The sequence below is a fragment of the Centruroides sculpturatus genome, unplaced genomic scaffold (genome assembly GCF_000671375.1).
Source record: "Centruroides sculpturatus isolate CEXI.00-Female unplaced genomic scaffold, Cexi_2.0 scaffold512, whole genome shotgun sequence".
NCBI classification, from domain to species: domain Eukaryota; kingdom Metazoa; phylum Arthropoda; class Arachnida; order Scorpiones; family Buthidae; genus Centruroides; species Centruroides sculpturatus.
In genome coordinates, this window is record NW_019384734.1 from 265,676 (window position 1) to 280,450 (window position 14,775).

General features: G+C 24.4%; 1 protein-coding gene across 1 annotated transcript in view; it reads right to left on the minus strand.

Annotated features, from left to right (window-relative positions):
* LOC111628246 (neurexin-3-like) overlaps nucleotides 1-14,775 on the minus strand; it is a 131,653-nt gene that overhangs the window by 100,407 nt on the left and 16,471 nt on the right. Inside the window, exon 6 of the mRNA XM_023371995.1 lies at nucleotides 7,784-7,936. Coding sequence (XP_023227763.1) covers nucleotides 7,784-7,936 — 153 coding nt within the window. The remainder of the gene's footprint in view (nucleotides 1-7,783; nucleotides 7,937-14,775) is intronic.

A 14,775-nucleotide genomic window follows, 5' to 3' on the forward strand; every position in this document is an offset into this window, starting at 1 on the left:
AAAAAAAAAAAATATATATATATATATATTTGGAAGAAAAGAACATATAGAGCAAAGCCTATTGACAGAGAAAAACAACAGAAGACTGGATATCAAAGTATTTGACATTCACATATTGACATATATCAAGAAGAAGGAGACTATCTTTGTAACCTGGCAACTTCAGAATCTAAGAAAATCATATCAATGGATAAGTGAGAAACTATCGACGTGACTGACATATTAAATAACACATTATATTGTAGATATTTATATATACGGCTTTTATCCCTTTTTTTTTCTTTTTTTTTAGAAAAAAATGAAAATCTATTTACATTTTTGAATGGCAGAAAAATTCTAATTAATTAAAATACGAAATTGCTTTGCAATCGGATTGCTTTGCAATCCGATTACATAAACTGTTAAAAAGCAAAAAAAAAGAGAAAAATAATAAAAAAATAATAACATTATCATTTAAAACTTAAGAAAGAATGTTAAATAATTACCAACTTTTGTAATCTCTTCTTTTAATAAGTGTCAAAATTCTTTTCTTAGCAAAACAAATACTATTTTATAATTGTTATTAGCCTTGAATATTAAACAAATATTTGCATTTTTTTTTAAATATATAATTTTCAAAAAGCTGATTACATTTTCAGAAATAAAATATTTTAAAAGTAATAAAAAAAACGATGTTTGTTACTATCAATTTACATTCAGATAGTTCTAGTTCCATCCAAGCATTAATACTCATTATCTTAAGGGAATTCTAACAAAATTTTGATATTTTTCAATTTAAACTAGAAATATGTTTTGAAAAGGGAATTTTTCTTTCAAACATACGTATTTTTTTTTTTTTAATATCATTCCGCATCAAAACTATTTATTGGAGTCATAACGAACTTTTCTTATAAAATGCCTCATTTAAGATAGGATAAGAAACTTCTAGGTGGATAACTTACAAAAAAAAAATAAAAATAATATAATATATTTTATTGATATTTTCCATTTATGGCAGTACAGTGGTATATATTTCAAAACAGATCTAAGTATAATCATTTCAAAATTCGTACATATATAGAAAAACTACTGTAAAATTAAATATTTATTTAGTATTTAAAGCAAAACAAAATTCTTTTTATTGCTCAACCTTTTAATAAGTTATTTATGATTTAATTTAATTATGAGTTATTTATGATAATTAAAAAAAAAATTCCAATTACATCCGAATATTTCCACATGAATATCTAAATCACTGACTTGTCATAAAATAAACAAAACATTTATTAAGACGATAAACTGTCGAATGTCAATTGTATTTCTTACCTTTGTATTTTTGCTTTCTGACATCAACCTCGCTGACAATAAAAATAAATGGTATAAAGAAAACGTCAAAAATGGCCTTTATGATGATGCATCGACACGTTACCGTTCAATCATTCACTATCACCGCTGCTAGAAAGATTTTTGTTCGCACGACAAAGAAAAGAATAAAATAATGCACTCGTTTTTTTTAAATCAGCTATAATGCTCGAATTATCAAGAAAACATTTCTGTGAAAAACCATTCTCATTAGAAGTAGTAAATAATTTTAATATAAAGTAAACATCATTTCTCTCTGGAAGATTTCCAAAATACAGCTTCTGAAAAGAAAATAAATGCGATCAGAATATTCCTGCATTATAATTTACATTGCATTACGTAACTTGAAACATTATATAGCTCATACCGATTCTGAAACCAAGACAGATGGACGTTATGAGATACTACAGGATTTAACAAGAAAGATTTTATGGAAAGAAGAAGATACGGATTCAGATTCAAATATCTGTTTGAATTTCGATATCTGGAGGGTCAATATTTTACAAAAATCAACTGTTTTAACTGTAGTGTAATGTAAATTCTTTTATTATTTTTTACTCGTGCAAAAGTTGGCTTATGACATTAATTCTTTTGACACTAACTGAAAAAGAAAAACGCAAAACAACAGGATACATCCTATAAAGAATATTACACTTAAAGGATAATAAGAAGAATATTGTTACTTAACATAAAAATGAATTTTTAATTTGAAATGTAATTATACTTATACGAGCTATTTATTAAATGTAAAGTTTTAACACTGTTTATTATTAAAATCACAAATTGGAAACATTAATGTAATTTATCGCAATTATAATTTAAACACACGAATAACCTAAATCATAATTTAAAATCAGTTTAAGGTTAACTGAATTACATGCAATTTCCATAATTTTAAAGACAATTAGAATTATAATAATAAACATCTAGTTTGGTGTAATATTATTTTAGAATTTTTAGAATCGATTCCATTTGATTTGCATCGTAAATTTCAGTTTCCGTTTTAGTATAAAAAGAAAAAAAAACAGGAAGAATGTAACGAAAGTAATGGGCAAACTTATTTTAATAAACTTGATTAAAACAGAAAAATACAGTTTGAAAGAAAAATGTAATTGGGAGCTGTGGGAACAAACTGAAGGGCGTGGTAGGCAAAAACACACTTTAGATATAATTTATTTAGATAAAAAAAAATTTAGCAATGATATAATTTCAACAAATTTAAATAAGAAAAAATTATAACCGTATTTNTATGAAAGAAAATGTATATATGATTTATATTTTTTCCTTATACAATTCGCAGAACATGCTTTTCCTTTCATACTACCCTCAGGACATATGTTTCAATATGTTGCTTTTTAAACAGAAAACATCTGTTTTTAAAAGATTTTTCTGTCAAGCATTATAGATATATTTTTAACTTAAGAAATAATAAAACTGTGAATAATCTTTTGCTTATTGAAACTTTACTGAAATATTCGTGTAAAATGGATTTAAATTTTGAATGGAATATTTTATTGTTTATCATTAACCGTGTTTTTTGTCATTAGTTGACGTTGAATGTGGTCTTACTCCATACTGATTTCCATTCCATAAACAATGAAGCGAAATTCGTGACCATTTCGTATATTTCCGTTCTCTTCTGGAATGGTATGGATTCATTTACATAAAACTGAACAAATATAGAACTGAATATAAAATTTAGTCCTAGCATAGTTCGAATATTTCTTTCTGAAAACTGCTATTTTATCGAACATATTTTCATAAAACTAACTCTTGGCGTGAATATATTTATTTTATATTTTTAAAACAAAGCTGAAACCGATTTTCGCTTTTCATTTTTTTTCCAATAGGGAACATAAAACTTTTTATCGATTAAAATAAAGTCTTTTCTTCTCCTTTAGCAACATAATTTTGAATAGAGAGAGATTAAGTGATGAAATTTAGTCATTTATATTTTTAAATCTCCCAGACTTAATTTTAGATAGTTTGAAAGTTTTTGGCACTTTACTTTCATGTTAATTTAGATGTTATGAAAATTCTAATGACATCATCGATCGAAAAGCATTGCATTACATAGATTATGCACTTCAATCTACAATGGATATCACGTATCGATAGAAAACATGTTCTAAAGCAGATAAGAGCTGATAAATTCCAGACTCATGATGGAATTTGAATCCCGAACTTAAAATTCAAATCAGCTATCCATATGCCGCTGCTTTCATCCGCTTCTATTTTGTATTCTGAATTTTTGCTTGATATACAGTACATAAGCAATAGAATGTGCATATGACATTCCTTCCCAATTTGCGAATATTACTTTAGCACTTTACAGTTTGTGTAATAAAGCAGGAAATCTCGTAGATTCAAATTTCTTTTGATATAATTTCGATCGAATATTTCCAAAACGAGTTTTTCCCTGTAGTCAATAAACTTCGATAAATACCATCGCGGCATTCCTGCATACTTATTTGTAATCCAGATATACTCATTTCATTTCTTAATATTGATATCTTTGCAATAAATAACTGAGTAACGTATGAAATATGACTCTGTTCAAGTAATATAAGTGCATGAAAAACGAATTTTTGTAATTTAAAAATATTTCTATTTTAAATTATATCATTTTTCTAAAATTTAATACGAAAATATAATAGGCAGATGATTTATATGAAAAATGGTTTTTCTTACTGAAATTAAATAGGCTATTTTCTTCAATAATTGTCTTTCTTTCCTCCAGATTTTTATAATACAAATGTAAATAAAAATGCTGGGATTTCTAGAAATAAAGTTTGTTTCACGAATCTTGACTGGGCTGTAGCAAAGACCAGTTTATTTACTTAACGAACGGAAGAGATTGTTTGACGAATCTATGGCCGTGCGTTACCAGAAACGAGTTCTTAAATTTAAAAAAAACTTCCAGGACCCCAACAGAGAGAATACCGCGCATTGCTCCTCCAAGATACATGAAACGATCTGTAAATCACACTTCAATAACAATCAAATGTACTAAAACTAAAAAATCAAACTTTTAAGAATTCGAAAATCTTCAATAATGAGATTTAAAGTTAAGTACAAGAATGTGAAAACCAATAATTACTTAATACAGCTAAATAGGAAGAAAGAAAAAGCAGAAAGCGATTAAAATAAAAATTATAGGCTATTCCAGTTTCATTGGAAAAATGCTGATGATACAGATGATTCTGTGTACACTTTTCTTAAAAATATATAAAAAACCCGCACTATTTAAATATTTAACAATTACATTTGAATACATGATGATAATAATTTACAATCTTCAAAATAATTTAAAATGTTAAATAAAAATTAGAATACAAAAGGATTAATTTTATTAGGAAATCTTGAATTGTTTAAAGACTGAAGCTTTCTTTTGTTTATAAGAAATAAAAACTTTTGAATATTATGTAAACATTATTTTAAAATGCACTTATATACACTTCATCTAAGATGACAAATGGAAAATGCTTATAAAAGACATCTGTATATTAATCACTGACTATATTCAATTAACAACTAATAAAGAATTAAAAAGCATTGTTTGCATTATTAATTAAATTAAAATTAAATAAAACACTAAAATGTATATATTTTTTAAAAAATCGTAATTACTAATCGTTTGTTAAATTAAGAAACTTTTAACGTACGTAATTAGTTTATATGTCAATGAACTTCCAAAATAAAAATGCATCCAATAAAACAATTTCTTATCCAGCTGAGATTAAATTTTCGATTGGAATAAAGTTTTGTAAAATGTATGAAAGAAAATGTATATATGATTTATATTTTTTCCTTATACAATTCGCAGAACATGCTTTTCCTTTCATACTACCCTCAGGACATATGTTTCATCCATTTTATATATAAGAATATATTTATCAATAATATATCTATATATACATATGATAATAATTAGAAAATCTTTTTAAAGGTTATATATTAAAATTCTTTTTCTTGGGTTGTCGTTAAATCTGATTTAATAATTCTGTTTAAATGTTTCTCTAATAATTTATTATTAATTTCTCTGAATCAATGCGGTATTATTAATTATTCATCCTGATTGAATTTTGAAATCGTCATCTTATAATTTAGTAAAGATATTCATTAAAAATTCACAAGATCTAACTGTTTATTAAATATTTACTATTTGTCTATAAATTAAAATGCAGAAAGTTTTTTTTTATAGCTAAATATTTTATTTATTTGATTGTTGAAGAATTATTAAAACTATTTCAACGTATAATTCGGATAAATAAAATAGTTATGACGAATAAAATGACAAATACAGTTTCTTTTAAAAATAGAGAAGTTATACTTGCTAAATAAAGAAATATTGATTGGTTTTTTTTTTATTTAACTTTTGAATATTTTATTTTAAAATAAACAGATTTATGCTATTTTAAAATTTATTCAGGTTTAAATAAAATATTACAGGAAAATATTTTAAACGTAATAAGTTTTTCCAGCATTATTTATTCCAAAGTTTTAACATTCAAAATCTGTTTATTTCATAAATAAAACTGAGCTTGAATAGAAGAAAATAAAAATGAATTTAAATGGAAAATATAAGAAGGTGCATAGTATTATACCTTAATTTATACCTTTTCAGTCATAGAAAGAACATAACGTTAGATATAACAAAATACAAAGAATATATTGAAGCGCGAATGCAACAACACATTAACAAGGTACATATTCAATATCAAAAAATAAAATTTAGCAAACTAAATAAGAGAAAGTAAGCATATATTTTATTACACGCAAAAAAAAAAACAAATTAACCTGATACGATACATAAATAAAGAGTATAAAAATAACTTTTATGTTATCAAATAACATAACTGAAGCTAATGAAGATGTGGATAACAAAGCAGATTATATTTAAAATATACTTAAATACATTAAATGATAAAGAGAGATGTATAAAAGTATTGATTCAGATTGTTTTCAAGGAAAAAACTATACAAGATGGATGCTATAATATAAGAAATAAAATCACAAAAACAATTGAATATTTTATTACATAAAAGTATTCTTATTATATGTAACAAATAGGAAAAACAGTAAATGTTTATAAGTTTTACAGAAAATATTTATAAAATCAGTTTACAAAATCACTATATTTACCTTATCAAAAATAATCAGACTTCTTTTGTAGTAAATAATAGACTTTCAGAGTAAATAAATAAATATCGTCTTGAATAAATATTCAAAAATAAAACAGAAAAATAAACGAAAAATCTGTTAAGAAGGGAAACAATAACACAATAATAAATTCATATTGTATACACGTAGCATGAAACATGATTACGGTTAACAAATCATATCCGAATTCAGTTGTTTGTCTCAAAATTGAACATTATTGCATGACTGATGGATGGCACTGTACTTAACGTCTCGTTTGACATTCAAGAATATCATTAATGTGAAATTTTAACAAATCCAAACCATCGTAAAATGTATAGTATCATTGAAAAATGCAATGATTGTAGCGTGTCATTTATGCTTGTATAAAGAACATTTTTCTGACGTTTTTTAATATTGATTTAGCTCTAGAATTCTGCAATAAGATAAAATATTACAAAGCGGTTTTAGTAACCGAACTTTTGAGAAAAGTTTTTAAATTTTACTTGCTTTTTTTTCCCGGTATAAAGATTCGACTTTTGCCATTATCATCTATCTCTTCTTGCTAAGAGTTTATATTTTACTAGAAAAAGTTTGAAAAGAAAGGAATGAAAGAAATGCTATTCTCCTTCCATTTTGTTTTTTCGTTATCATTTTTATGTTAATTAATCATCCCGACTTAAAAAGTTTTTAGTGCATAGTTTAATCTAAACATCAATAAGTTTGTATTATTTTAAAAACAATAAACATTGCTAATAATTTTTATCTTGCAACAAAAAATAAAAAGGGGAAAAAAAATTCGACAGAAATTTCAGCAGACAGTTTTTGAATTACTGTTATTGACTCATTTTTAAATGACATTTGGAGCAATGATTCGTTTGGAAAGAACTTTTCACTTCAACATAATAGAAGATTATAATGTCAGATAAGATACCCTTGAGATTCAACCATAAATGGGAGGAAATCGCGAGAGACTCTAGTCTAGATATAACGTCATGTATCAAAAAATTATACCTCAAAACTGATCAAAATTATAGGTTTATATATATAATTTTTTATAAATAAAACTATTTTTTATATATCTTTATATTATATTAATTTTATACATTTAATAATATGAACACAGAAATGATGTACTGTACATAACTTCTTAAAACGAAGAAAAAAAAATCGTTAAATGTAACATAATTAAAATTCTTCAAATTAAACTACAAGTATATTACAATGACACGTTAATCACGTTTAAATTTCAAAAATATTTCCGATATAGAAATAAGGAAGAATACTTAATTAAACTTACTAGAAAAGATTCTTTCGTAGTAAACGTGATTGGATCAGAAGCATCAATTTCTTGACAGTAATAATGGACACTCCCGTGATGTTGAACTAATTTATTGTTACTTTTCGCCATTTCTATTAAATCTAAATTTATGCTGTCAGCCAGAAATTCAACCTAAAAAAAAAAAAAAAAAGTTTCATCAAGTTTTTTATTTAGTTAAAATTATTAAATATTGACATTTTAAAAGAAATTTAAATATGTATTTTATTTAAAATTTAATTAAATTTGACAGTATTCGTATATTTTTAAATAAATTACAATAAAACCTGTCCAAAACAGAACCTTAATAAAAATTGAAACCTGCCTAAACAGTAAAAACACGGCGATTTTCTTTTAAAAAAACCTGTTTAAAACGGAAAGTCGCCAAACCGGAAATATATTCGGTGCTATACGAGTCCGGTTTACACAGGTTTCATTGTATTTGATTACTTTTTATAAACTGATTTATTCTTCTTATTATTCATTGTTTCTTAATTGCTTTACAGAAATTAAAAAGCAAGAAAATTCAAAAGATTTTACAATTCAAAGCTTCACAAACTTGTTATCCTTTATTATATAACTTTTATATTTAAGAAAAGTTAATTCGATTGATATAACTGCTTTCACGAAGTTTAATTAAGCAGTATAGGCCTACTTCGAATTAGATTTAACATATTGCTACATTATTGAAATAGCAATTTTAAACAGATTAAATTTTGATTAACTAAACTGTTGTAAGTTGCGTAGAAAGGGAATAAGATTAATAAACAATAAGTTAAGCGATTTACTTACGTGTCCGCATGGAAATTATAACGAGATTATCGTTTATAAAACGTGTTATAGAGTAGAAACTTTTCTGTTATCGTATATGGTCTTTGTATAACGTCTACACCAAATATTATACATCGAGAGACATATAAAGGATCTCAAAGGGATTTTGAATTTTATGATCTTTCCAAAAGCATTTCCTTTCCTTCTTTCGAACATTTACAACGAAATATCTATCACCAATGAAATCTTACACTTTTATACTGACTTCAAATATTTTTTATAATCATAACCCCCAGAAAGCTCAATTGCTTACGTTAGATAAAGATAACCTTAACTAAATATAAATTTTAATGTCGGTAACTTTATATGAATGAAACGTAATACTTACTTCTTAAATATTCAAAAACATTTATATAAATTTTAGTTTAGAAAAAAAGAAAAAATTACAATTTAATTTCTTAGGAAATACGAGACAAAAGAAGATCGATGAAACTAACAAAGTCAATGTGGATCGTCATAAATATGATCAAATTAATATAAAATAAATTGGAAATATTATCTTGTCCTTTTTTTATTTCTAACAATAAATTAGTAATTTAAAAGTTGTAAAAGTATATGGAAGTGGAAACCATCAAAAGTTCATATAATACGAAAACAAATCTACAAAGTGAAAAACTAATCTATAGAAAAAAAAATCAACCAAAACGTCCTACATAAAACGAGAAAAACTTATAGAAAATCTTTTTTATTTGTCTTCAGAACATGAATTTATTTTTGTTCCACGTCAGGAAAATAATTAATAATTCTTTTTATCAGTAAAATATCCGATATTGATTTTTGAGTCAGTTTGTAAATCTTTGATGAAGTTACATCTTATTCTTTCAACATCTTTCCAGCTTTTATGTATTTCATTTTTAAAAGTGATATATTTTATTGCTTCTTTCAGTACATTTCTCTTTCTGAAAACCTTTCTATTTTTACTTATTTAATTCCTTCCATCTGTTTTAGATATTATGGAACATATTTTCCATAATATTCAGAAACCAATGCTAGATTCATTTATTATTTTTCCTGTATTGACTTTTTATTTCGATGTTTTTTCCGTGTACATTTTTCATATGTTTTATGCTTTACAAAAGCATATTTATTCAATCAGTATGAATTTTCCGCTAGACAATAGATTATACAATGTTAATAGAACTATTTTCTGCCTGAATAATTTATAATCTTCCTGAAAACTGGTACAAAAAAAAAGAACAAATATAACTACATATTTTTCGAATGCAACAAAACACCGACCTTTAACTTGTTAATATCCTTTTAAATTCGTAAAATTTAACGGATCCGTATGTATTTTCAATAATAAATTATTAAATTGAGACAACAATATCATATTTAAGAGAATGACAGTGTATAATTTTATGCCCTTTTCTCAAACTGTAACTATGGTAACATATGAAATAACAAATTGGATTGAGTATTAATTTTGTCATGAAGCAAGCTACAAACTCATTCGCTATTTAATTTTGATAGATTTAATTTATTAAAAAAAATAATAATAAACAAGAAAAATATATGAACTAAGAGATGAAGTCGCAACTAGTCAATTTTGTTCGAACAACATTCCGAAGCTAGATAAATCCCGAGAATGAAAAAGTACATGATATAAAATCTTGCCGATCGATTATCAGATTCCATTCGTCAACTAGCCAGACAAACTCAATTGTTCATTATAGCTTCCCCCTTTTTTTTTCTCTACAGCAATCTGTCTTTCTATCTTGATTAAGATTATGGAAAATCTATTAATTTTTCTCTAGCAGATAATAGCGATTCTATAGTAAAATTGCAATTTTTAACTTAATTACGTTTACTTTTATTTCTACTGGGTGATAGCAACGTGATAATTTATATAATTTTTTTTTTTTTCATTTAGATTTTTATCTTGAATGTAGTCGAAATGAATCGAAATGTATTAAGTGAAAAGTTTCGAAAACAGTTATTAAAATTAATGCAATAATAAAAATTTGTAATAAAACAAAACTTTATTCAAATATTTATCCAATAAAATAACCCGAATTAGAAAAAAATATTAAAGAAAAAATCCCCTTGAGATTCATGAAAAAATAAACGAATGCAAATCAAATACACGTACTGTACATAACAAAAATATTCGTGATATTTTTTATCAAATATTCCTTCTTTAAAAATAATCTTGTTCATGAAAACTATTCTTTTTTCTTAATATTTTGCATCTTAGAATCGAATAGTATAATTAAAAAAAAAAAAAAAAAAACATTTAAATGAAGGGAAAACTCAAGTTTACTTACAATCGAAATACAATATAGGCCTAATAGACGTCGTATATTTTTGTGTAAATTATCTCTATTAAATTCTTAAAAAATTATTATTATTTAAAATTTTTAAATTTATTTTTATATATATTCATTAAAATTATAGTTATTCGGTTAGTTTATTACAAAATCTTAATATTAAACCTGGCATAAAAATGCTTAGTTAATTAAAATTGAATAGAAACTTCTTTACGAAATATAAATATAGATAAATAAAGCATCGATATGTCACTTTTAATAGATTCTAAGCGTATAAAATATTTTTATAAGGTGTTAAAGCTTGATACGTATGAGAATGTAATGGAAAAAAAAGGGTTAATTTTATGACATGAAAGGTGATTGTTCTGGTGATATAAAAGGGGGTAAAACGAATTAAGAATAAGACACTTATGGACCTACATTTATTACCCGGGATTTATCTCTGATGACCATAAGATGAGACCATGTGTGATGTGAAATAAATGGCGGTAAGCCTTCACTGACTGCATCTCAGTGAAAATTGAACAATGTAACACTCGATTGTTATTTTTCCACGTAAAAACGATTAAATTATGTAAATTATTTGTATTTAAATAATATTTTCAAACCAATTATTAATTTATAAACTCGAAGCTTTAAGAATTTAATCTTACTCCAGTATTGATGAATGTTACTTTTATTTTTATACACTTTAAATAATGGAATTCTTAAAATTTGTTTGAATATTATTAACATTATTTTTATAAACTTTTAAAATTTCAGAATTTAATTCCATTTTAGTGTTTAATTAATATTGTATAACCCATTTTTGTTTATTTTTCTGCTTATTTTTGCATCACTGGATTGCATATTGATTATAAAAATGTGCGCTAATCAATATTTTCAGAAAAGTAGTGAATTTATTAAACTTTTGATATTAATTTATAATTTTTGTGAACTTAAAAATAAAAATACATATGTAAATTTAGATATAACCTTAAATTAAAATATATTGATTACACCTCAAATTTATTATTTTGTATAGCTTTAAGGTATAGATATTTACACGCAGATTTGCCCGAATCCTTCTTTTTGCCTTTATTTTAAAATTTTATTATGAGAGAAAAGACTTTATAACTACTCCAAATGAACTAACAACAATCTTATTGATTTGCCTTTCCATAGGTCATAGAAATCTTGCATTATTATTAATATTTTTTTAATCATAAGCTTCATTCTTATTGTTGAAAACATTAATAAATTACTCTCATAGTATTAACATAATTTAAATTTCTTCATACAAATAATTATTACTTTCTATTGACTGTAAAAAAAAATTGATATAAAACCTATAAATTTACGTTTCTCAATTCGTTTGCGTGATTTTATCTATAAATAAACTTCTAATATTATCTTTTGAATAAAATTTATGATGGATTTTTTTAAAGAAAAATAATCATAATGTCTACTTGATGAATTATTAGTTTATATTCTGTTCCTAAGATAAAATTCAGTCTGACAAGTGAGTGAACAAACTTTAATACAGTTAAATTTCTTTTTTAAGATATATAATCAATTTTATACAATAAAAAAGTATCCCCTTTTATAACTAATTGTATTTTTTCTTATGTTGATCAATCATTTTTGTATTTTACACTTGAAATCTATTATCAATTTAAAGTATCATTTCCGAAAAGAAATGTTATCTCCATCTTGAGATCATTTGCAACGTATTTTTCTTGTTGCATTGTATTAACTCATTCATGCGAATCAACTCATTCTTAATATCTTGAGGATGAAAACACTAGTTATTAATCAATGTTGTAACTTGTTTACTTTTATCATTTTTCAAATCATATAATTCTAAGTAATATACTTAGATCAAACCTTCAATATTTCTGCATTAATATCAGAAAACAACTCCTTCGGGCAAGAATTAATAAAACTAAAGGTAGATTTTTAAGAATTATTTTGAAAGAATAATACAAAGAATAAACGTTCCTCTTTGCATAATTCTTTTAAAATAATATTTAAAAATCTACTTTTAATGATACAAAAGGCTAATTAGGACATAATGATGTTTTAAAAATATCGACAAAGCTGAAAGGTTACATCTACAATATTTTTAGTACGTTGATTTCTATAATTTATATTATTTGGATACAAAATAATAGAATTATTGACAATAACAAGATTAATAATTTTCCCGTAAGCGTATTCACAGAATTTAAAGATTAATTCTCGAGCTTTTGTCTTTAAAATAACTATAAAAGCAGAATAAAATATGTTGTTACATCTGTATCTGTATTCTAGTTCTATCATATTAGTTTCCAGTTGGACATCGATTTTATAGAAGTGCAAGGTTGCTACTGGCACTGCCCATAATGATCCTGAAAGGTGACCTTAGACCATAAAATATCTTGTCATTTTTATAAGCTTTCTATTAGCGTATTCAATGACCCGTTGAATTTGTTGCGAGTGTCTTAGCGATTCTTTTCATATTTAATTACGCATTAAACTTCTTTATTATCAACTATAAAACACTAAGACTTAAAGAAATAACAGAACATTTATAAAATTCTTTTACTTCTTCACTCAAATGTATCGTAAATATTATTTTAATAATAATCCAATAGATATTTTGATAATGTATTTCTAATCTCATTATTTTTGAAACAAATTTTTTTACAGACGGAACAGACACGACTGTGTCACGTTACATTACTAAATTTTTATCGAAGGCAAATTTTCGTATATTTCTTGCATAAATATTTCAATAATGTCAAGTTCATTTTACAATTTTAACCTTTATTTGTTAACATGCAAAGACACTTGTTCGTGTAGGATTAACTAATAATTTGATCGACTTATTTAGCATATTCCTTTTCGTACTATGTGTAGAATTCGATGCTCATTATAATGTAGGCCTATACGAAAAGCACACGCTACATAATCATCATATTTTGCATAATATTTAATGTATCATCTTTTACATATGCCATAGTAATTTACATTATCATAATAGATAATCGTCTTAGATTATATTTGTAATTAGGAAGGCTTTATATTCTATATTGTTGGTTGTGCTTGATAATTATAATTCGGCCATAATTAACACCTTTATAATAAATTAAATTGATGCACGTGTATTTAATCAAAATTAAGTCATTATTAATTAAAATGCATGTAAAATAATTTTTATTATAACTGTGATAAAATACTATATTAAGGTTGACACTTCATTAAAAGTAAGAATGATTTATTTTATCTAGTATCAAAGAAATGTATATCCAATTGGTTATTTTATTTTCTAACATTCTAAATTAATGTTTTCCATCTTAGACTCGTAACTTATATTATTTTTTTGCCAGTTTCCAAAATGTTATGAATAAAAAAGAAAAAATCACAACACATCTTATTGTGATTAGGGTAGAAAACGACAAAACACTGTTATTATCACAAAATATGATTTCACTGAAAGGAAACATTACTTATGGTTAGTTTAAAAAAGAAAATATATTGAGCCTTAAGGAAATAAAACTAGAAAAAGCTACGATGAATCAACATTAAAAAAAAAATGCATACTTTAATTGAAATAACAGTTTTATAGCTCACTCTATTAATTTTATCTATTTTTTTGTCATTTTTAAACATAAAAATAAATGTGGAAAAACTTCATAGTAACTCCATTGTATTGCCATTATATATAAAATGTTTTTCGTTATAAATTATTTTTTATTTTCGTAATTAAAGTTCACCGGAAAAAGATTTATACGAGAATTTTTTTTTTCAATAATTTAATAGATTATCAAAAAGTCTGAACAATTTATCATTTCTTTCGAATTGAAATTATTATAGATTCTGATAAGAAAAAGAGGAAAAAAAAAATAAATG